General features: G+C 45.8%; 3 protein-coding genes across 5 annotated transcripts; 2 read left to right on the top strand and 1 right to left on the bottom strand.

The window, feature by feature from the left end:
* Nucleotides 1–268: 268 nt before the first annotated feature.
* LOC119341683 lies at nucleotides 269–1,214 on the top strand. Its single transcript, XM_037613547.1, has 2 exons — nucleotides 269–909; nucleotides 978–1,214. The coding sequence occupies exon 1, from the start codon at nucleotides 363–365 to the stop codon at nucleotides 897–899; it is 537 nt and encodes a 178-aa protein (XP_037469444.1). The 5' UTR covers nucleotides 269–362; the 3' UTR covers nucleotides 900–909; nucleotides 978–1,214.
* Nucleotides 1,215–2,332: 1,118 nt separating this feature from the next.
* Nucleotides 2,333–3,225, top strand: LOC119341682 (ras-related protein RABA3-like). Its single transcript, XM_037613546.1, has one exon. It carries the CDS (start codon nucleotides 2,438–2,440, stop codon nucleotides 3,110–3,112), a length of 675 nt encoding a protein of 224 aa, XP_037469443.1. The 5' UTR covers nucleotides 2,333–2,437; the 3' UTR covers nucleotides 3,113–3,225.
* A 135-nt stretch (nucleotides 3,226–3,360) lies between these two features.
* Nucleotides 3,361–7,810, bottom strand: LOC119341681 (ATPase family AAA domain-containing protein 1-like). Of its 3 annotated transcripts, none has more exons than XM_037613544.1 (6): nucleotides 7,378–7,810; nucleotides 6,988–7,288; nucleotides 6,714–6,872; nucleotides 4,179–4,474; nucleotides 3,831–3,975; nucleotides 3,361–3,460 (listed from the first exon to the last, which is right to left on the bottom strand). In XM_037613544.1, the coding sequence occupies exons 1-6, from the start codon at nucleotides 7,576–7,578 to the stop codon at nucleotides 3,375–3,377; spliced, it is 1,188 nt and encodes a 395-aa protein (XP_037469441.1). In that variant the 5' UTR covers nucleotides 7,579–7,810; the 3' UTR covers nucleotides 3,361–3,374. The 3 variants fall into 3 exon arrangements, with proteins under 3 accessions (XP_037469441.1, XP_037469440.1, XP_037469439.1); XM_037613543.1 differs by having other exon boundaries at nucleotides 3,419–3,717; nucleotides 3,838–3,975; nucleotides 7,378–7,808; XM_037613542.1 differs by having other exon boundaries at nucleotides 3,419–3,975; nucleotides 7,378–7,808.
* Between the last annotated feature and the right edge of the window lie 14,172 nt (nucleotides 7,811–21,982).

Genomic DNA, 21,982 nt, shown 5'->3' with positions numbered 1-21,982 from the left:
TTTTTGTTGGGAAAGGCCGTCACATTTGGTTGGTGTACCTTATGACCCAGTTATTACCGATGAAGATTACCAAAGTTTAATAAAGTTAGAGAGATTTCTCAAAAAAGAATAAAAAATCCCCGGCGTCTTTTCCCGCTCTGGCCCACGACGGCCACTTGCTGCCGCGTGGCCCTGACCACGTCGCGGGTGCGCCCGGTTCAGTGTCCGTCCGCCGTGCGCGCGCGTGTCCACGTCGCCCGCCCAAACGCCAAACCCAACCCAATCCGAGAACGGGCGCACGCGCGGCGCAGATCAGCCAGCGTAAGCATAAGCCACCGCCGCCACTCGTTCGGTCGCTCCGTTCCACTTCCACAGCGGGCGCCATGGACGCGGCCGTGTCCCTGCACCACCACGGGGCGCTCCCCGCCGCCGCAGCCTCCCTCCAGCCCCACCACCACCACCGCGCGCTCCACCTCAGGCACCCGCCTCCGGCCTCCTCCATCTCCGCGCGCCTGACCGTGACCGCGCCGCCCCGCCGCTCCTCCTCCTCCTCGTCTGTCTCCGCCGCTCCGCCGGCGCACCCGGCGCGTGCCAGCACCAAAACCATCACCAGCAGCCGCGCCGCCACGGGCTACGCGGCCGCGCTAGCCGACGCGTCGCTCCGCGCGGGCACGCTGCCCGGGGCCGCCCGCCACGCGCGCGCCCTGCTCCGGCGCCTGAAGGAGCCTCCCCGCGGGCAGCGCCTGGAGGAGCCCGACGCGCGGGTGGGCGCGCTGGTGCGGCTGCTCGTCGGCAAGGGCAAGGCCGGCATGGTCGCCGACGTCATGGCCGAGTTCGCCGCCCTCTGCGACCACCTGCTCGCCCCGCCGCCGTCTTCAGCCTCGTCGAGCAAGCGCGCCCAGTGCGCCCCCGCCTACTAGCGCCTGATGCACGTAACGTACGTGCCATGCTAGCTTTTCGGTTTTGCACTTGAGGATTACTGGCTGATGCATGCACGTACGTAACGCCACGCTGGTATCAACTGCAGATGCCCAACTGCTTGCTACTGTACTATGATTGTATAATTAACTGTGAGCACTGTCCATGCGCGTACGCACCACAAATCTTCTGTCCAACTGCTTGCCACCATGATCATATTGTAGTCGATGGAACCCAGATGTTTCTAGTCTTGTACAGATAAGGCCACTTCATTCATCGTCATTCAACCGCTCGAAACTAAAACAATTCATTATTGAGAGGTGCCCCGCTCAACATTATGATTTATGCATGCGTAGTGCCAATCCTGACATGCCCCCAATATAATACTACTACTTGAGCTGTCGCGTAGAAGAGACCAATTAACTGAATGGCTTGAAATACGAGTTGAGGCTTGGACGCAATAATCGATCAGGCAGCCTGCTACGCACTGTACGTTGCTGCCTGCCTTGTTGTAAAGCATGGCAGTTGATGAAGGGTATGCAGTTGAATTAATCAATCACACCATGCAATGGCACACGTAATCCATCCATCTCCGTCGATGGGTCGCTCGAGCCGACCAATCAACGTGAAGGAGTGACTAGGTTAGGCACCGCGTGACACACGAGGCCGTGACATCCGGCGACGTCGATCGATCCACGGACCCCAGCTTTCGTGCAGCCCCGGTGATTGTATATGACTTGCACGCTAATCCTCAACCGCCGTGCCGTGGATCTATATATTCTGTAGCCACATGTCGGCATGTGATGGTACTGTTTTTGTTTTCACCGTCGAATTCTTCTGTGTCAAAGGATGATGAACACGTACATAGGGCAGGAATGGAGTGGACACGCACGGATGGACTTATGTGGGTTTGGAATATGAATGAATGGATGAATGATCATGCATGACGATCGACTTTCTGCCTAATCAACTTTGCGGAGGAATACTTACTGAAAGAAAGAGAAATGTTAAAGCTACGCACTGTACGTACTGGACGCGTCCTGCGTACTCTACAATGAGTGCCGAAAGAGAAAGGGGCCGGAGGCAGGCAGGCAGTACGTACCCGGCTACCTGTACGAGACGAAATCTACAGCAAGCGGTAGGACATCACTACTGGCTATGATGAACCAAGAACACGGAACTTTTGATCTTGAAGAATTGGCATCCTTGCTCCACCACGAAATCTGATCTTTAGTATTTTAAAAAGTAAATAACACAAGAGAGATGTACAAAAAATCAATCAAATACTAGCAACACCTCCATTACTACTATAGTGAGAGCAGCGATGCAAGTGAGCAACCCCCTCCTTTCAAGTTTCAACCACTCTCGCTCTCCCCCATGTCACCCACATATTTATATACACGCAGAGGCACGGATGTCAGACGACATACGCGCATGAGCTAGCCAGTGTCCGTCTGATACAGGCCGCCATATACAGGTGCAGCTTCACGCCAGCAGCCGCCGGCGTCTGCCTTCAGAGTTCAGACCGATCGCCGGGGCCATGGAGGAGGACTACGTGTTCAAGGTGGTGGTGATCGGCGACTCGGGGGTGGGGAAGACGCAGCTGCTGGGGCGCTTCACGCGGGGCGAGTTCTGCCTCGACTCCAAGTCCACCATCGGCATCGAGTTCCAGACGCGCACCGTCGACATCGCCGGCCGCCGCGTCAAGGCCCAGATATGGGACACCGCCGGCCAGGAGCGCTACCGGGCCGTCACCAGCGCCTACTACCGGGGCGCGCTGGGCGCCATGCTCGTCTACGACGTCACGCGCCGGGACAGCTTCGCCCACGTCGCCCGCTGGGTCGCCGAGCTCCGCGCCCACGCCGACAAGTCCATCGTCGTCGCGCTCGTCGGCAACAAGGCCGACCTCGCCGCCGCTGCGCCGGGGCGCCGCGAGGTGGGGGCCGACGAGGCCGAGGCCTTCGCGGAGGAGCAGGGGCTCTTCTTCTACGAGGCGTCCGCGCTCAGCGGCGACAACGTCGAGGCCGCCTTCCTCGGCCTGCTCGAGGAGATCCACGCCACTGTGTCCAGGAAGCCGCTGGAGGCGGCCAGAGGCAACGGTGACGGCGACGACGACGTCCTGGTGCTCAAGGGCATTTCTCTGTCTCAAGAGCTGTCCATGATGGAGACCAGCGCCATGAAAACACCAAGCAGGTGCTCTTCATGCTCGACGTGATACGATACGATGCCAGATGATGTATTCAGCGATTAATTAATTCATGGCTGGAAGACACCAAGCGTCTCAAATCGTTCATGAAACCAGCGCCATGAAGACGCCAAGCAGGTAGCTCATGGCTGATAGACTCAGCAGCTCTTAATAAACACAAGCGTCGCTGATCGTTTATGGTATTGATGCTCGCTTCATCCGAGGCGAAAACACGGCGCTTCTCCCAAACAAAAAAGCGAAAAATCTCAATGGATAGGGGTGCAAGTAACATTCAGATGATATGAAAAGAACGGACGGTATTTTTGAACCATGGAATGATGATGATGGAAGGGCACATTTCTTCAGTATGTATAGAGTCTGTCTACCCTACAACAGTTAAGTTCCAAAACGAAAATTACAAGATGAACAGACCAGGTGTTCCACAGAACTATAGAATTCTGCATTTTCCACACACAGAACGATGGAACTCAAAACATCAGTGCGGGGCTTTGCCAGCTGCAATAAACTTCAAAAACCAGAGAGCGGCCCCACGACGCTAACCGACCGAACCAATACATATGCTGAATCTAGGTAGGTAATGCCAGCGCTTACTCCACTGCGGATTTTTCAGAGATCTAGCAAAAGGAAAACCTTCTGTTTTTAGATTAAGGTGAAGATGGCTCCTGCGGTTCCGACTGACTGTTCTGAACTATTCGAGACATCAGCTTAGATATCTCAAAGATTGCGCTCTGTACCTGGTCATCTTCGGGATCCGATGGCCGGATCCACACAGGTGACTGGAGACCCGATGTCGCACCGCTTGCGGCCTTCTTTCCCTTTCTAGATGTTGACAAAGCTTTCTCCAGGTCCGATTGCCTCAAGGGTCTTGGACTCTGAGGCGGCAGTTACAAGCAAAAAGGTCAGAACTAACGAATACATAATGAGGAACTTACGCTAATAGTTAATAGCTTTATGGTCCTGTTTCGCTATCCAAACATAAATGCAGGTTTCCCAAACAAAAGGGAACTTCCCTGATAGGGTAGAAAAATACCAAAGGGAAGTTAATTCACTGTAGAGGAAAGTACTGAATACTCACATTTGCTCTTGTCCCATCTTTCTCGCTGTTCAAAATCTCCCTGATAGGATAGAATGCAGCCTGCTTGCACAGTTCTAGGATGTCTGACCCAGTAAAGCCCTCACACAAACTGGCAATGTAATCATAATCAATGTTAGACTCGATATTTTCTCCCTTCAATATAACCTCAAGTATCTTGCTTCTTTCACTGCGAGCAGGAACCCCAATTTCAAATATCTGCGTGAAGCGCCTGAGGATGGCCTCATCTAGCTCAGAAGGTCTGTTTGTAGCAGCAAGCACCATCACACGAGCATTCTCTACACAGCCATAATAATTGTCATGAGATATTGCTCCATACTACCTATGGAAGTTTCTATGAAATAAGTTAACGTATTCATTATTTACAGATGTATCATATACAAGCAAATCTCATGTGGATAACCAACTGGGCATCAGAACAAATTTGGTTGATCAAAATAAATTCCTTTCATTCTCCAGGAAAAAAAACTATCTCATGTACACCTTAGAGATCAAAAGTTTACATGTATAGCCACAACTACTTTTTATTATTGTTACTTCTATCTTCTGTTAAGATTGCAACATCCTCGCCACATTTGATATTTCGAGATAAAAGGATATTTGCTAACCAATATTGCCGTACTACTACAGCTTAAAGTTAGCATCACAGATCACACACAAGCATGCAATGCATCAACACGTGAAGTTCACATAAATAACACTAACCACATAAAAGCAACACAGAAAGAAATACATGTCAACAAAAGTAGATTCTGAGTGTCAGTTTTGCGTTAGGTTGTTAGTCTAATTGCTGGACATTAGTTGCCCAAGTTTGTTAAAAGCACCTCACCTCAAATGACTAGCAAGGACAAGTATATCAAAGATGTAGAACACGAAGTAAACTACTAACAGACTCCTTGTCTGCTCATTTAGTTCTCACATAAATACCTATGTCTAACTTGCCATTACTATCTAATTTTAACTTGATATTTCTAAACCAAGGAGTAAGGTCAAGGGAGAGAACTCTGAACAAAATGGCATGGTTGAAAACATTTTCACTCAAATAAAACAATAATCCAGGTGTCATACAAATTATATGAGCAGATCCGTGGATCTATGATCATGAGAATATCGTTGGCACTAACAACCCAATCCAGTAGATTACTAAGTAAGACGAAAGTAGGCATTAAACAAGTATTTATTTAGCGTAATTACATGAACGACACTTTTATGAAGTCAATTTTCAATAAACTTGGACATCAAATTTGTTGTATTTACTGCTAGTACATTAGTTAGGCTTAGCTCAACATAACAAAGAATAAAATTAGCATATAAATTATAGTAACACAAACTAAAAAATTGCACGGTTTGAATGACCAAAAATAGATTTTGTTGTTACATGCTTTTATGGGATGGAATCAAATATGTAAATTTTTACATACATCTTAAAAATATGACAATGAAAATTATTTACGTAGTGTGAATATATACAAAAAATGTTTGATAGAGATGCAATCATGTAAATCTTCAACGGACTATTGTCCAAGGGAATATTGAAGTAAATTTTATATAAATCCTAATAATCCAAAGTAACAGATGTCTGTAGGGTGCAAATTATCAGGGGTACCTTTTGTTAATGGACTGCTCTATGGAACGACAGGACAACGTGTGACGCGCCCTGGATGCAACACGCATCAGCTATACGCATCAACTCATCATAGAGCGTGTGCGTGCACGGCTGATCGCGTGGCAGACTGTGGCGCGCCATAGGACTTGGTTGCGAATGTCAGCGCGTTATAATTGTCGTTCGTTAATACATACATTTCTAGTGCAATTTTAATGACATTACTTTTCAGTACAGACCAATATGTAAAGTCCTTGGATAGTGGCATGTGTCTAATCGTTATCTGCATGCAGACTGCTACTCTAAGAGGCCAAGATACCACTACTTTATAATGTTGTTCGTAGATATAAACCTGTATTGTAAAAAAAAAGTTTCTTTTGCCAGCATGGTTCTAATGGGGTAATATATCTGACAGAGATGAAATCATGTAAATCCTCAAATGACTATCGAGACCAAGGGAACATTGAAGTTGTATATAAATCCTAATAACCCAAAATAACAGATGTCTGTAAGGTGCAAATTATCAGGAGTACATTTTGTTAATAGACTGCTCTATGGCGCGACAGGACAAACGTGTGACGCGCCCTGGATGCAACAAGCGTCAGCTATATGTCATCGACTCATCATTGATTGTGCGTGCGCACGGCCGATCACGTGGTTGCGCACGTCAGCGCGTTATGATTGTCGTTTGTTAATATATACTTTTATAGTGCAATTTTGATGACATTACTTTTCAGTACAGATCAATACGTTAAAGTCCTCGGATAGTGGTACGTGTCTAATTGTTATCTGCATGCAGATTACTACTCTAAGAGGCCAAGATAATACGTACTACTTTACAACGTTGTTCATAGATATGAACCTGTATTATAAATATATAGTATGTTATGAAAGCAACAAGGGAGAGTGCTCACGATCGGTGGTGAAACCGTCCCAAAGAGACATGAACTCTGTCTTCATATTAGTCAAAGCTTCATGGTCTGTGTTCCGGCGCTGTCCCAAGAAACTATCAACCTCATCGATGAAGATAATGGCGGGCTGAAGCTTGTTGGCGAGACTAAATACGGCAGACACTGGCACAGAGTTACACAAAATGAGCATCCTTACAACAGATATATACACTGAGCAAGATTAGAAGCATGAAGGATCAATTCCAGCAAACAGGGTACAATCTTGGAGGTGGCTTACCGAGCTTCTGGGCGTCGCCGAACCACTTGCTCATGAGATTGGATATCCTGACGTTGATGAAGACGGCGCCCGACTCCTTGGCGATGGCTTTGGCCAGCATGGTCTTGCCGGTCCCGGGCGGGCCGTAGAGGAGCACCCCCTTCTGCGGGCTGAGGAGCTTGCCGTAGGCGAAGAGCTCGGGGCGGCGCAGGGGCAGGATGACGAGCTCGTAGAGCGCCTGCTTGACCTCGTCGAGGCCGCCGACGGACTCGAACTCGACGTCGATCTCGTCGGGGTTGATGACGTCGCACGCAATCACATCCTGCAGGCAATCCGGGGATTAGGGCGCGCGCGTGCGAGGGGGCGAACCCTGGATTGGATTGGATTGGAATGGGTAGAGGGTGGTGATACCTCGTAGGGGGTGGTGGAGATGAGGGGCCTGCCGAGGCGCTTGGCGATCTCCTTCTTGTGCTGGAGCGCCTTCTTGGAGGACTCGCGGTTGGGGTCGAGCTGGCGGAGGCCGGCGAAGAGGACGAGGCAGCTGAGCGCCGCGCTCGCCGCGTACAGCACCAGCTCCTGCACGAACCGCGACGAGGAGTCCGTCGACCTCATCGGCGCCGCCGGCGATCCCCGCGCCGCTCTCTGCCCGTCGTTGCTTGCGGGGGAGGGGAAAGGAGGGGCGAGATGCGTGGGCGAGGGGGATTGGATTCGTTCGTTCGTTGAGGAAGGGAGGGGATGGAGAAGGGAAGACGGACGGGAGAAGGGATTGGGATTTTAGGGGGGCGGGTCGGTTCGGCTTGGGCTTGGCGTGCCTTCCTTCAGCTTGGAGGAGGGTTTGGTCCGCGTGGGTGGGATGATACTTCTGGTTGCTGTTGCGCTGTGCGCCGCTCAGGCTCTCCGTGAATAGATTGGTTGGGTCGCCCAGAGGGGGCCTGGATCCATTGGTTCTTTTGCTCTTCTTCTTTTGTGTTCGACTAGGATGTCACTAGCTCTCATTTGAGATGTCACTAGCTCTCATTTGAGTGTTTGGCAAAAAATAAAAGCTCTCATTTGAGTGTTTGGCAAAAAAATAAAAACACCGCAATTAGGGCAATTCTAGCGGATTCGTCATATGGCCGATCAAAATGTGACTTATGAAGCGCGTTTCATATCGATATGCAGACCGTGGCGGCTGTGGGCAACTACAGAGTCGTTATATCGCGGCCTTCATATCTTCTTGTTTATTTGATTTCTCTCTCTCCCTCTCTCATTTTCTTTAATAATGCAGGAGCAGATTAAGCTCAACCAAACGCATGTTTCAACATGATAAATTGTGAGAAACTACAATAAAACTATAAAAGGAACCAAAATCCGCTTCATTGCATACTATAAAACCATTATTGGGGACAAAATTCATCGCATCGCTATAATTAGTGACTATGAATGACATTTAACGACGTTTTCAACCCATGCTATCTACACTACTAGGTGGCCGACGGCCACACTCCTAGGTGCCCGACGTCGTCTAGTCGTCGCCCTCGTCCTTCTCCTAACTGTCGTCCTCCTTCTCCGTCAAGGAGATATCCTCCATCCAGGCGTAGGGGTTGGACACACGAGCGACTGTAGTGCCTCCTCCTCTTCCTCCTTAATGTGTGCGGCGCCATACTCACGGATAATCTGTGCCTTTTTGCAAGCTTGGATGGCGGTGAGCTCGATCACCGCGTGGATCGGGTCCTAGGGTTCCGCCTTCGGCTCCTGTTGGGTCGTGAAGGGGGGGCGGCATTGACACGGACGAAGCGTCCGACTGTACCGGCGGGGACGATGTCCTCTAGCTCCTCCTTCAACTTGGGGGAGGGTTTGGTACGGGTGGGAAGGTGGATACTTCTGGTCGTTGTTGTGCTCTGCGCCCCACATATTCTCCGTGAATATTCTGGTTGGGTCGGCCAAAGGGAGCCTGGATTGATTGGTTCTTTTCTTCTCTTCTTTTGTGTTAGACTAGGATGTTACGAGCTCCCATTTGTGTATTTAACCAAAATAAACACCGCAATTAGGGCAATTATAGCAGATTCATTGTATGGGTGGTCACCGTATAAGTTATGAAGTGTGTTTCATGTAGATATGCAGACCATGACGACCGTGAGCAAACACATAGTCGCCATATTGCTGCCTTCGTATCTTTTCACTTATGCACGGGCAAATTAATCTCAACCAAAGCATGTGTTCAACATGATAAATTCCAAATTCCGACATATTACACATCATAAAACTATAATAGAGGACAAAATCCGCCACATTACTAAATTTGCGACTACAAATGATGTTCAATGACATTTTCATCCTATGTTGTCTAGACTACTAAGTGGCTAACGCCTACACTCCTAGGTGCCTGACGTCGTCTAGTCATCGCCCTCATCCTCCTCCTAATTGTCGTCCTCCTCCTCCACCATTGAGGATATATCCTCCATCCATCCATAGGGGTTGGATCCACTAGTGGTTGTCGTGCCTCATCCTCCTCCTTAGTGTGTGTGGGGTCGTACTCACGGATGATCCTGGCCTTGTTGCGAGCGAGTCGTGAGCTTGAGCACCGCGTGGATTGGGTCATGGGGTTCTGCCTTTAGCTTCTCTGGATGGCATGTGGTATCCCCTGACTTATATATACTCCCACTTTCACCTTAGAATTATCGAGCATTTTTTTGCCGCCGCAACATCGTGTTTCCAAGGCAATCTTCGTTTCCAACCTTGATCCCGAACTCTACTGCAGGGGAAATTCATCCCCATCATCATAAACTCTCGATCAACATGCTCCATGATAAGTCGTGAGTGGTCCATTACCTGGGCTACAAGTTCATGGCAGTAGCCATTGTTGTAATCTTTCCTCCTAGATGTGTTTTTTATGTTCAATACAGTAGTTACATGGGCTTCCCTACATGATTGTAGTTTATCACATGGGTTTGTGGTGGTGATCTAGATTATGTGATGGACGAACTCTGTATGTTCAAATTTGTTTATCATTCATGTTTTGATGTATAAATGTGATGGTCTGCAAGTGCACATGGTTTAGTTGTAACCTTTTCGAAGTAAGAACATAGATCCCATAGGAGTGTCCCTTATAGACTTATGATAATGTGCCTCGAAGTTAGTTCTAGACGTAAAGCAAAATGAAGACGGAAGATTATAATGACTATAGGATTTATGCGAACAAAAGTAAATAATGTGAGAGAATTAAAAGGGCGCAACAGAATGAATAAAAGCATTGAAATCGGCAGAGGATCAAAGCGTAATTACGGCCTTCGGAATTCCCTGGTATGTGTCCAACATGGCATATGCAGTTGCATAGTTCTAAGATGGGTACTTGAGTTACTCTTGATTTTTGTGATTGGGCGGATCCGAGTATATATTGCGTTCTATTTGAGGTAGGCTTTGTACCACGCACTCCACTATCGTTGCTTCCCACTCCGGTTATCACTATGGCAATTAAAGGTTTCCCCCTCGATCGCGACCTTGATATGTCTCAAATGTATGTATAATTTTTAATTGTTAAATGATATTACATTACCCTTTTGTATACTTTATATACTATTTTGTATATTTTCCTGGAAACCTATTAATTTAGTGCCTAGTGTCAGTTCATGTTTTTTGCACTTTTTGTTTTCCAGAAAATCCATACCTACATAAGTCCAAACACGATGAAACATTTTGACAAAATTTTCTGGATAATAAGAGACCCTAGAAGCTTTGGGGGACGACAAGAAGACCTACGAGTGCCTCGCAAGGTAGGGGTGCACCCTATGGGGTAGGGCGTGCCACCCTAGCTTGTGGGCCCCTCGCCAGGTCACCCCCAAATCTGTTGTGAGCAATGGCATCAACGCGCCATGCAAGTGTAAAGAAGCCATGTTCGCAGAGGTCGACACGTCCGCGGTCACCGTTGATAGAGAGGAAAAGTAGATCATGGGAGGTCGCCGCCGCTTGGGTCCCACCAAGGCCACCGCCACCGCGTCACCGAGTGACACAGCCGGTGACTTTCCCAGTGAGCAGGGGCGTAGACCATGATGACCATATTCCCCTGCCCAAAAATCAACTCTGATATGTGTTTCACGGCGGACGTGGAGGCTGCTCTTTCCCTCCTGCTGAAGCATATCCCTTTGAGGTTCATGACAGTCCAACGAGCAGGCCGTCAAACATAGGAAAGACATGTCGTGGGAATGGAGATCCGCTAGGCTATAGACTAGTTAGCGTAGTTTGGTATAGTTTAGTTAAATTATGTCTGAAATATAAATGTTTTTGTTTGGTTTATATGAAAATCATCATCCGGTTTTGCATGTATTTTTATCGGTTAGTTTAAATCCGACTTGAAATGTATGTCTCTAGCTTTGGATGGCCAGCTCCCGCATCCTTGTTCGCGGACTAGTCCCCTTCTGTCCACGGACAGATGCAGTATTTGATGGGGAACGTTGCATGGAAAACAAAAAAATTCCTATGAAACACCTTAGATCTATTCTATGGAGATGTTGGCAATGAGAGAGGGGGTGTCTACATATCATTGTAGACCAAAAGCATTAATGATCTAGAGATCGTGATTGGCGTAGTTGTACTCCTTTCGTGATCCAATCCAATTCAGCGCCAAACAGATGGCACCTCCAAGATTTGCACATGTATGGGTCGGTGACGTCTTCGCCTTCTTGATCCAGCAAGGGAGGTGGATAGTTAGATGGGACCTAGACCAGCACGACGGCATGGTGGTGGTGGCAGCAGAACATCAGCAGGGCTTCGCCAAGCGCTATGTGAAAGAGTGGGAGTAACGGGAGTGAGAGGCAGCCAATGAAGGAAATATGCCCTAGAGGCAATAATAAAGTTATTATTTATTTCCTTATTTCATGATAAATGTTTACTATTCATGCTAGAATTGTATTAACCGGAAACATAATACATGTGTGAATACATAGACAAATATAGTGTCACTAGTATGCCTCTACTTGACTAGCTCGTTAATCAAAGATGGTTAAGTTTCCTAACCATAGACATGAGTTGTCATTTGATTAACGGGATCACATCATTAGAAGAATGATGTGATTGACTTGACCCATTCCGTTAGCTTAGCACTTGATCGTTTAGTATGTTGCTATTGCTTTCTTCATGACTTATACATGTTCCTATGACTATGAGCTTATGCAACTCCCGTTTACCGGAAGAACACTCTGTGTGCTACCAAACGTCACAACGTAACTGGGTGATTATAAAGGAGCTCTACATGTGTCTCCGAAGGTACATGTTGGGTTGGCGTATTTCGAGATTAGGATTTGTCACTCCAATTGTCGGAGAGGTATCTCTGGGCCCTCTCGGTAATGCACATCACTATAAGCCTTGCAAGCAATGTAGCTAATGAGTTAGTTACGGAATGATGCATTACGTAACGAGTAAAGAGACTTTCCGGTAACGATATTGAACTAGGTATTGGATACCGACGATCGAATCTCGGGCAAGTAACATACCGATGACAAAGGGAACAACATATGTTGTTATGCGGTCTGACCGATAAAAATCTTCGTAGAATATGTGGGAGCCAATATGAGCATCCAGGTTCCTCTATTGGTTATTGACCGGAGACGTGTCTCAGTCATGTTTACATAGTTCTCGAACCCGTAGGGTCCGCACGCTTAAGGTTTCGATGACAGTTATATTATGAGTTTATGAGTTTTGATGTACCGAAGGAGTTCGGAGTCCCGGATGAGATCGGGGACATGACGAGAAGTCTCGAAATGGTCGAGACGTAAAGATCGATATATTGGACGACTATATTCGGAGTTCGGAAAGGTTCCGAGTGATTCAGGTATTTTTCGGAGTATCGGAGAGTTACGGGAATTCGCGAGGGAGTATATGGGCCTTATTGGGCTTTAGGGGAAAGAGAGAGGAGAGGCTGGGCACCCCCCAAGGCCTAGTCCAAATTGGACTAGGGGGAGGGGCTGCGCCCCCTCCTTCCTTCTCTTCTCTTCCCCCTTTCCTTGACTCCTACTCCTACTACTTAGAAGGGGGGGGAATCCTACTCCCGGTGGGAGTAGGACTCCTCCTTGGCGCGCCTCCTTGGCCGGCCGCCCCCTCCCCCTTGGCTCCTTTATATACGGGGGCAGGGGGGCACCTCTAGACACACAAGTTGATCTTCATGATCGTTCCTTAGCCGTGTGCGGTGCCCCCCTCCATCATATTCCACCTCGGTCATATCGTTGCGGTGCTTAGGCGAAGCCCCGCGTCGGTAGAACATCATCATCATCACCACGCCGTCGTGTTGACGGAACTCATCCCCGACACCCTGCTGGATCGAAGTCCGGGGATCGTCATCGAGCTGAACGTGTGCTGAACTCGGAGGTGCCGTACGTTCGGTGCTTGGATCGGTCGGATCGTGAAGACGTACGACTACATCAACCGCGTTGTCATAACGCTTCCGCTTTCGGTCTACGATGGTACATGGACACACTCTCCCCTCTCGTTGTTATGCATCACCATGATCTTGCGTGTGCGTAGGAAAATTTTGAAATTACTACGTTCCCCAACAGTGGCATCCGAGCCTAGGTTTTATGCGTTGATGTTATATGCACGAGTAGAATACAAGTGAGTTGTGGGCGATACAAGTCATACTGCTTACCAGCATGTCATACTTTGGTTCAGCGGTATTGTTGGATGAAGCGGCCCGGACCGACATTACGCGTACGCTTACGCGAGACTGGTTTTACCGTCGTGCTTCGCACACAGGTGACTAGCGGGTGTCTGTTTCTCCAACTTTAGTTGAACCGAGTGTGGCTACGCCCGGTCCTTGCGAAGGTTAAAACAACACTAACTTGACGAACTATCGTTGTGGTTTTGATGCGTAGGTAAGAACGGTTCTTGCTCAGCCCGTAGCAGCCACGTAAAATTTGCAACAACAAAGTAGAGGACGTCTAACTTGTTTTTGCAGGGCATGTTGTGATGTGATATGGTCAAGACGTAATGCTATATTTTATTGTATGAGATGATCATGTTTTGTAACCGAAGTTATCGGCAACTGGCAGGAGCCATATGGTTGTCGCTTTATTGTATGAAATGCAAACGCCCTGTAATTGCTTTACTTTATCAGTAAGCGGTAGCGATAGTCGTAGAAGCAATAGATGGCGTAACGACAACCATGCTACGATGGAGATCAAGGTGTCGCGCCGGTGACGATGGTGATCACGACGGTGCTTCGGAGATGGAGATCACAAGCACAAGATGATGATGGCCATATCATATCACTTATATTGATTGCATGTGATGTTTATCCTTTATGCATCTTATCTTGCTTTGATTGACGGTAGCATTTTAAGATGATCTCTCACTAAATTATCAAGAAGTGTTCTCCCTGAGTATGCAGCGTTGCGAAAGTTCTTCGTGCTGAGACACCACATGATGATCGGGTGTGATAGGCTCTACGTTCAAATACAACGGGTGCAAAACAGTTGCACACGTGGAATACTCAGGTTAAACTTGACGAGCCTAGCATATACAGATATGGCCTCGGAACACGGAGACTGAAAGGTCGAGCGTGAATCATATAGTAGATATGATCAACATAGTGATGTTCACCATTGAAAACTACTCCATCTCACGTGATGATCGAACATGGTTTAGTTGATTTGGATCACGTGATCACTTAGATGACTACAGAGATGTCTGTCTAAGTGGGAGTTCTTAAGTAATATGATTAATTGAACTTAAATTTATCATGAACTTAGTCCTGGTAGTATTTTGCAAATTATGTTGTAGATCAATAGCTTGCGTTGTTGCTTTCATATGTTTATTTTGATATGTTCCTAGAGAAAATTATGTTGAAAGATGTTAGTAGCAATGATGCGGATTGGATCCGTGATCTGAGGTTTATCCTCATTGCCGCACGGAAGAATTATGTCCTTAATGCACCGCTAGGTGACAGACCTATTGCAGGAGCAGATGCAGACATTATGAACGTTTGGCTAGTTCACTATGATGACTACTTGATAGTTTAGTGCACCATGCTTAACGGCTTAGAATCGGGACTTCAAAGACGTTTTTGAACGTCATGGACCATATGAGATGTTCCAGGAGTTGAAGTTAATATTTCAAGCAAATACCCGAGTTGAGAGATATGAAGTCTCCAACAATTTCTATGGCTAAAAGATGGAGGAGAATCGCTCAACTAGTGAGCATGTGCTCAGATTGTCTGTGTACTACAATCGCTTGAATCAAGTGGGAGTTAATCTTCTAGATAAGATAGTGATTGACAGAGTTCTCTAGTCACTATCACCAAGTTAGTAGAACTTTGTGATGAACTATAGTATGCAAGGGATGACGAAAACGATTCCCAAGCTCTTCGTGATGTTGAAATCAACGAAGGTAGAAATCAAGAAAGAGCATCAAGTGTTGATGATTGACAAGACCACTAGTTTCAAGAAAAGGGCAAAGGGAAAGAAAGGGAACTTAAACTAGAATGATAAGCAAGTTGTCACTCCCACAAAGAAGCCCAAAGCTGAACCAAAGCCTGAAACTGAGTGCTTACACTGCAAAGGAAATGGTCACTGGAAACGGAAATACCCTGAATATTTGGTGGATAAGAAGGATGGCAAGGTGAACAAGGGTATATTTGATATACATGTTATTGATGTGTACTTTACTAGTGTTTATAGTAGCTCCTGAGTATTTGATACTTGTTCGGTTGCTAAGATTAGTAACTCGAAACAGGAGTTACAGAATAAACAGAGACTAGTTGAGGGTGAAGTGACGATGTGTGTTGGAAGTGGTTCCAAGATTGATATGATCATCATCGCACACTCCCTATACTTTCGGGATTAGTGTTAAACCTAAATAAATGTTATTTGGCGTTTGCGTTGAGCATGAATATGATTTGATCATGTTTATTGCAAAACGGATATTCATTTAAAGTCAGAGAATAATTGTTGTTCTGTTTACATGAATACAACCTTCAATGGTCATACACCCAATGAAAATAGTTTGTTGGATCTCGATCGTAGTGATACACATATTCATAATATTGATGCCAAAAGATGCAAAGTTGATAATGATAGTGCAACTTATTTGTGGCACTGCCGTTTGGGTCATATCGGTGTAAAGCACATGAAGAAACTCCATGCTGATGGGTTTTTGGAATCACTTGGTTATGAATCATTTGATGCTTGCGAACTGTGCCTTTTGGGCAAGATGACTAAAACTCCGTTCTTCAGAACAATGGAACGAGCTACTAATTTATTGGAAATAATACATACCGATGTATGCGATCCAATGAGTATTAAGGCTCGTGGCAAGTATCGTTATTTTCTGACCTTCACAGATGATTTAAGCAGATATGGGTATATCTACTTGATGAAACATAAGTCTGAAATAGTTGAAAAGGTTCAAAGGATTTCAGAGTGAAGTGGAAAATCATCGTAACAAGAAAATAAAGTTTCTGCGATCTGATCGTGGAGATGAAGATTTGAGTTACGATTTTGGCCTTCATATAAAACAATGTGGAACAGTTTCACAGCTCATGCCACATGGAACACCACAGCGTTATGGTGTGTCCGAACATCATAACCGTACTTTATTGGATATAGTGCAATCTATGATGTCTCTTACCGATTTACCACTATTGTTTTGGGGTTATGAATTAGAGACAGCTACATTCACTTTAAATAGGGCACCATCAAAATCCATTGAGACGACGCCTTATGAACTGTGGTTTGGCGAGAAACCAAAGTTGCCGTTTCTTAAAGTTTGGAGCTGCGATGCTTATGTGAAAAAGTTTTCACCTGATAAGCTTGAACCCAAATCGGAGAAGTGCATCTTCATAGAATACCCAAAGGTAACTATTGGGTACACCTTCTATTACAGATCCGAAGGCAAGTTATTCGCTGCTAAGATGGATCCTTTCTAAGAGAAGGAGTTTCTCTCAAAAGAAGTGAGTGGGAGGAAAGTAGAACTTGATGAGGTAATTGTACCTTCTCCCTTATTGGAAAGTAGTTCATCACAGAAATCAGTTCCAGTGATTCCTACACCAATTAGTGAGGAAGTTAATGATGATGATCATGAAACTTCAGATCAAATTGCTACCGGACCTCGTAGGTCTTCTAGAGTAAGATCCGCACCAGAGTAGTACGGTAATCATGTTCTGGAAGTCATGTTACTAGACCATGATGAACCTACGAACTATGAGGAAGCGATGATGAGCCCAGATTCCGCGAAATGGCTTGAGGCCATGAAATCTAAGACGGGATCCATGTATGAGAACAAAGTGTGGACTTTGGTGGAGTTGCCCGATGATCGGCAAGCCATAGAAAATAAATGGATCTTCAAGAGGAAGACGGACACTGATAGTAGTGTTACTATCTACAAAACTCGACTTGTTGTGAAAGGTTTTTCGACAAGTTCAAGGTGTTGACTACAATGAGATTTTCTCAACTGTAGCGATGCTTAAGTTTGTCCGAATTATGTTAGCAATTGCCACATTTTATGAAATCTGGCAAATGGATGTCAAAACTGCATTCCTTAATGGTTTTCTTAAAGAAGAGTTGTATATGATGCAACCAGAAGGTTTTGTCAATCCTAAAGGTGCTAACAAAATGTGCAAGCTCCAGCGATCCATCTATGGACTGGTGCAAGCATCTCAGAGTTGGAATATACGCTTTGATAAGTTGATCAAAGCATATAGTTCTATACAGACTTACGGTGAAGCCTGTATTTACAATAAAGTGAGTGGGAGCACTACCGCCTTTCTGATAAATATATGTGAGTAACATATTGTTGATCAGAAATGATGTAGAATTTTTCTGGAAAGCATAAAGGAGTATTTGAAAGGAGTTCTTTAAAAGAAAGACCTCAGTAAACTACTTACGTATTGAGCATCAAGATCTATTGAGATAGATCAAGACGCTTGATAAGTTTTTCAATAAGTACATACCTTGTCAAGATTTTGAAATAGTTCAAAATGGAACAGTCAAAGAAAGAGTTCTTGCCTGTGTTGCAAAGGTGTGAAATTGAGTAAGACTCAAATCCCGACCACGGCAGAAAATAGAAAAGAGAATGAAAGTCATTCCCTATGCCTCAATCATAGGTTCTATAAAGTATGCTATGTACCAGACCTATTGTATACCTTGCACTGTATTTGGCAAGGGAGTACAATAGTGATCTAGAAGTAGATCACTGGACATTGGTCAAAATTATCCTTAGAGAAATAAGGAGATGTTTCTCGATTATGGAGGTGATAAAAGAGCCCGTCGTAAAAAGTTACAACGATGCAAGCTTTTACACCAATCTAGATGACTCTAAGTCTCAATCTGGATACATATTGAAAGTGGGAGCAATCAGCTAGAGTAGCTCCGTGCAGAGCATTATGGACATAGAATATTTGCAAAATACATACGGCTCTGAATATGACAGACCCGTTGACTAAACTTCTCTCACAAGCAAAACATGATCATACCTTAGTACTCTTTGGGTGTTAATCACATAATGATCTGAACTAGATTATTGACTCTAGTAAACCCTTTGGGTATTGATCACATGACGATGTGAACTATGGGTATTAACACATACAGATGTGAATATTGGTGTTAAATCACATGGCAATGTGAACTAGATTATTGACAATAGTGCAAGTGGGAGACTGAAGGAAATATGCCCTAGAGGCAATAATAAAGTTATTATTTATTTCCTTATTTCATGATAAATGTTTATTATTCATGCTAGAATTGTATTAACCGGAAACATAATACATGTGTGAATACATAGACAAACATAGTGTCACTAGTATGCCTCTACTTGACTAGCTCGTTAATCAAAGATGGTTAAGTTTCCTAACCATAGACATGAGTTGTCATTTGATTAACGGGATCACATCATTAGAAGAATGATGTGATTGACTTGACCCATTCTGTTAGCTTAGCACTTGATCGTTTAGTATGTTGCTATTGCTTTCTTCATGACTTATACATGTTCCTATGACTATGAGATTATGCAACTCCCGTTTACCGGAAGAACACTTTGTGTGCTACCAAACGTCACAACGTAACTGGGTGATTATAAAGGAGCTCTACATGTGTCTCCGAAGGTACATGTTGGGTTGGCGTATTTCGAGATTAGGATTTGTCACTCTGATTGTCGGAGAGGTATCTCTGGGCCCTCTCGGTAATGCACATCACTATAAGCCTTGTAAGCAATGTAGCTAATGAGTTAGTTACAGAATGATGCATTACGTAATGAGTAAAGAGACTTGCCGGTAATGAGATTGAACTAGGTATTGGATACCGACGATCGAATCTCGGGCAAGTACCATACCAATGACAAAGGGACCAACGTATACTGTTATGCGGTCTGACCGATAAAGATCTTCGTAGAATATGTGGGAGCCAATATGAGCATCCAGGTTCCGCTATTGGTTATTGATCGGAGACGTGTCTCGGTCATGTCTACATAGTTCTCGAACCCGTAGGGTCCGCACGCTTAAGGTTTCAATGACAGTTATATTATGAGTTTATGAGTTTTGATGTACCGAAGGAGTTCGGAGTCCCGGATGAGATTGGGGACATGACGAGGAGTCTCTAAATGGTCGAGACGTAAAGATCAATATATTGGACGACTATATTCGGAGTTCGGAAAGGTTCCGAGTGATTCGGGTATTTTTCGGAGTACCGGAGAGTTACGGGAATTCGCCGGGGAGTATATGGGCCTTATTGGGCTTCAGGGGAAAGAGAGAGGAGAGGCTGGGCGCCCCCAAGGCCTAGTCCGAATTGGACTAGGGGGAGGGGCTGCGCCCCCTCCTTCCTTCTCTTCTCTTCCCCCTTTCCTTGACTCCTACTCCTACTACTTAGAAGGGGGGGAATCCTACTCCCGGTGGGAGTAGGACTCCTCCTTGGCGCGCCCTCCTTGGCCGGCCGCCCCCTCCCCCTTGGCTCCTTTATATACGGGGGCAGGGGGGGCACCTCTAGACACACAAGTTGATCTTCATGATCGTTCCTTAGCCGTGTGCGGTGGCCCCCTCCACCATATTCCACCTCGGCCATATCGTTGCGGTGCTTAGGCGAAGCCCTGCATCGGTAGAACATCATCATCGTCACCACGCCGTCGTGCTGACGGAACTCATCCCCGACACCCTGCTGGATCGGAGTCCGGGGATCGTCATCGAGCTAAACGTGTGCTGAACTCGGAGGTGCCGTACGTTCGGTGCTTGGATCGGTTGGATCGTGAAGACGTACAACTACATCAACCGCGTTGTCATAACGCTTCCGCTTTCGGTCTACGAGGGTACGTGGACACACTTTCCCCTCTCGTTGCTATGCATCACCATGATCTTGTGTGTGCGTAGGAAAATTTTGAAATTACTACGTTCCCCAACAGCCAAGGGGTGGAAGGGTGCTGCCCCCTGCACCTCCCCACCTTTATATAGGCGTGGGGGTGGGCTGGTTGTCAAAGGGGTGAAGGAAATCCCCTTATTCCCTTCCCATCAATTGCTATACCCCTTTTTAGGGATCTTCATCTTATCCCTTCGAGATATGATCTTATACCTTTTAGGGGGGGATCTTGGTGCACCTAAACCAGGGGTGTGGGGCCTTGCCCCACTACTCACATCCATGTGGGTCCCCATTGTTAGGGCCTATTTCTCCCTTAGTGGTTTTGGTGATTGATGACAATGCTTTTGCGACTAATCATGTGCATTGAGCATTCCGGATAATTGATCATTTGGCACAAGATGATTTGAGCCCCTCCGAGATTTAAAAGAGAAGTCAGTTATTTTCTTTCGTTTCATTTTCGGTGGATTTGAGTCGTAGGAGAGCCGTAGTATTAAGAGGGGGTCTGCTTCGGGAAGTTTTGGGTGGAATCATCATGTCTCTCATTTGCACCCTCACTCTTTCCCGCTTCGATGGATTTGTCCCTCTACTTACTAAGCAGTGCTCCTGAAGGCCCCAAGGGTAGTACCGCTCCCCTGAGCGGTAGTACCGCTTGTAGGCAGCAGTATCGCGGGGCAGTGTCGCGCGTGGTACCGCTATTTTCGGGGATGCGATTTTTCGTGTCGGTGATGACCCACAAGTATAGGGGATCTATCGTAGTCCTTTTGATAAGTAAGAGTGTTGAACCCAACGAGGAGTAGAAGGAAATGACAAGCGGTTTTCAACAAGGTATTCTCTGCAAGCACTGAAATTATCGGTAACAAATAGTTGTGTGATAAGATAATTCGTAACCTAACAAGTAACAAAAATAACTAAGGTGCAGCAAGGTGGCCCAATCCTTTTTGTAGCAAAGGACAAGCATGGACGAACTCTTATATAAGGCAAAGCGCTCCTCAGGACACATGGGAATTACTGTCAAGCTAGTTTTCATCATGCTCATATGATTCGCGTTCGTTACTTTGATCATTTGATATGTGGGTGGAATGGTGCTTGGGTGTTGCCCTTCCTTGGACAAGCCTCCCACTTATGATTAACCCCTCTCGCAAGCATCCGCAACTACGAAAGAAGAATTAAGATAAATCATCATGCATTGTGTGTAGCTAATGTTGGGTGCATCATGACTGGATCTTTTCTACCATGAATTACAATGTTTAGTCGCTGCTTAAACTTTGGAGGTTGATAACCCATAAGTATAGGGGATCGCAACAGTTTTCGAGGGTAGAGTATTCAACCCAAATTTATTGATTTGACACAAGGGGAGCCAAAGAATATTCTCAAATCTTAGCAGCTGAGTTGTCAATTCAACCACACCTGCAAGACTTAATATCTGCAGCAAAGTATTTAGTAGCAAAGTAGTATGGAAGTAATGGTAACGGTGACAAAAGTAACAGTAGCAGTTTTGTAGCAATCATAACAGTGGTAACGGAGAAGTATCTTAACAAAGATCAATATGTGAAAAGCTCGTAGGCAATGGATCAATGATGGATAATTATGTCAGATGACATTCATCATGCAACAGTTATAACATAGGGTGACACAAAACAAGCTCCAGTTCATCAATGTAATGTAGGTATGTATTTCGAATATAGTCATATGTGCTTGTGGAAAAGAACTTG

This window comes from Triticum dicoccoides, chromosome 7B (genome assembly GCF_002162155.2).
Source record: "Triticum dicoccoides isolate Atlit2015 ecotype Zavitan chromosome 7B, WEW_v2.0, whole genome shotgun sequence".
NCBI lineage: Eukaryota > Viridiplantae > Streptophyta > Magnoliopsida > Poales > Poaceae > Triticum > Triticum dicoccoides.
Note: the sequence above shows the minus strand (reverse complement) of the source record. Positions and strands in the feature narration are given on the sequence as shown.

What these genes read in the sequence shown, in the direction of transcription:
- LOC119341683 (XM_037613547.1), top strand. Translation starts at nt 363, where the DNA reads ATGGACGCGGCCGTGTCCCTGCACCACCACGGGGCGCTCCCCGCCGCC.
- LOC119341682 (XM_037613546.1), top strand. Translation starts at nt 2,438, where the DNA reads ATGGAGGAGGACTACGTGTTCAAGGTGGTGGTGATCGGCGACTCGGGG.
- LOC119341681 (XM_037613544.1), bottom strand. Translation starts at nt 7,578, where the DNA reads ATGAGGTCGACGGACTCCTCGTCGCGGTTCGTGCAGGAGCTGGTGCTG. An exon ending in TCTCCACCACCCCCTACGAG is followed by an intron (nt 7,289 to 7,377) that starts GTATCACCACCC and finishes GATTGCCTGCAG; the next exon opens with GATGTGATTGCGTGCGACGT. An exon ending in GGACGGTTTCACCACCGATC is followed by an intron (nt 4,475 to 6,713) that starts GTGAGCACTCTC and finishes ATGGCTGTGTAG; the next exon opens with AGAATGCTCGTGTGATGGTG.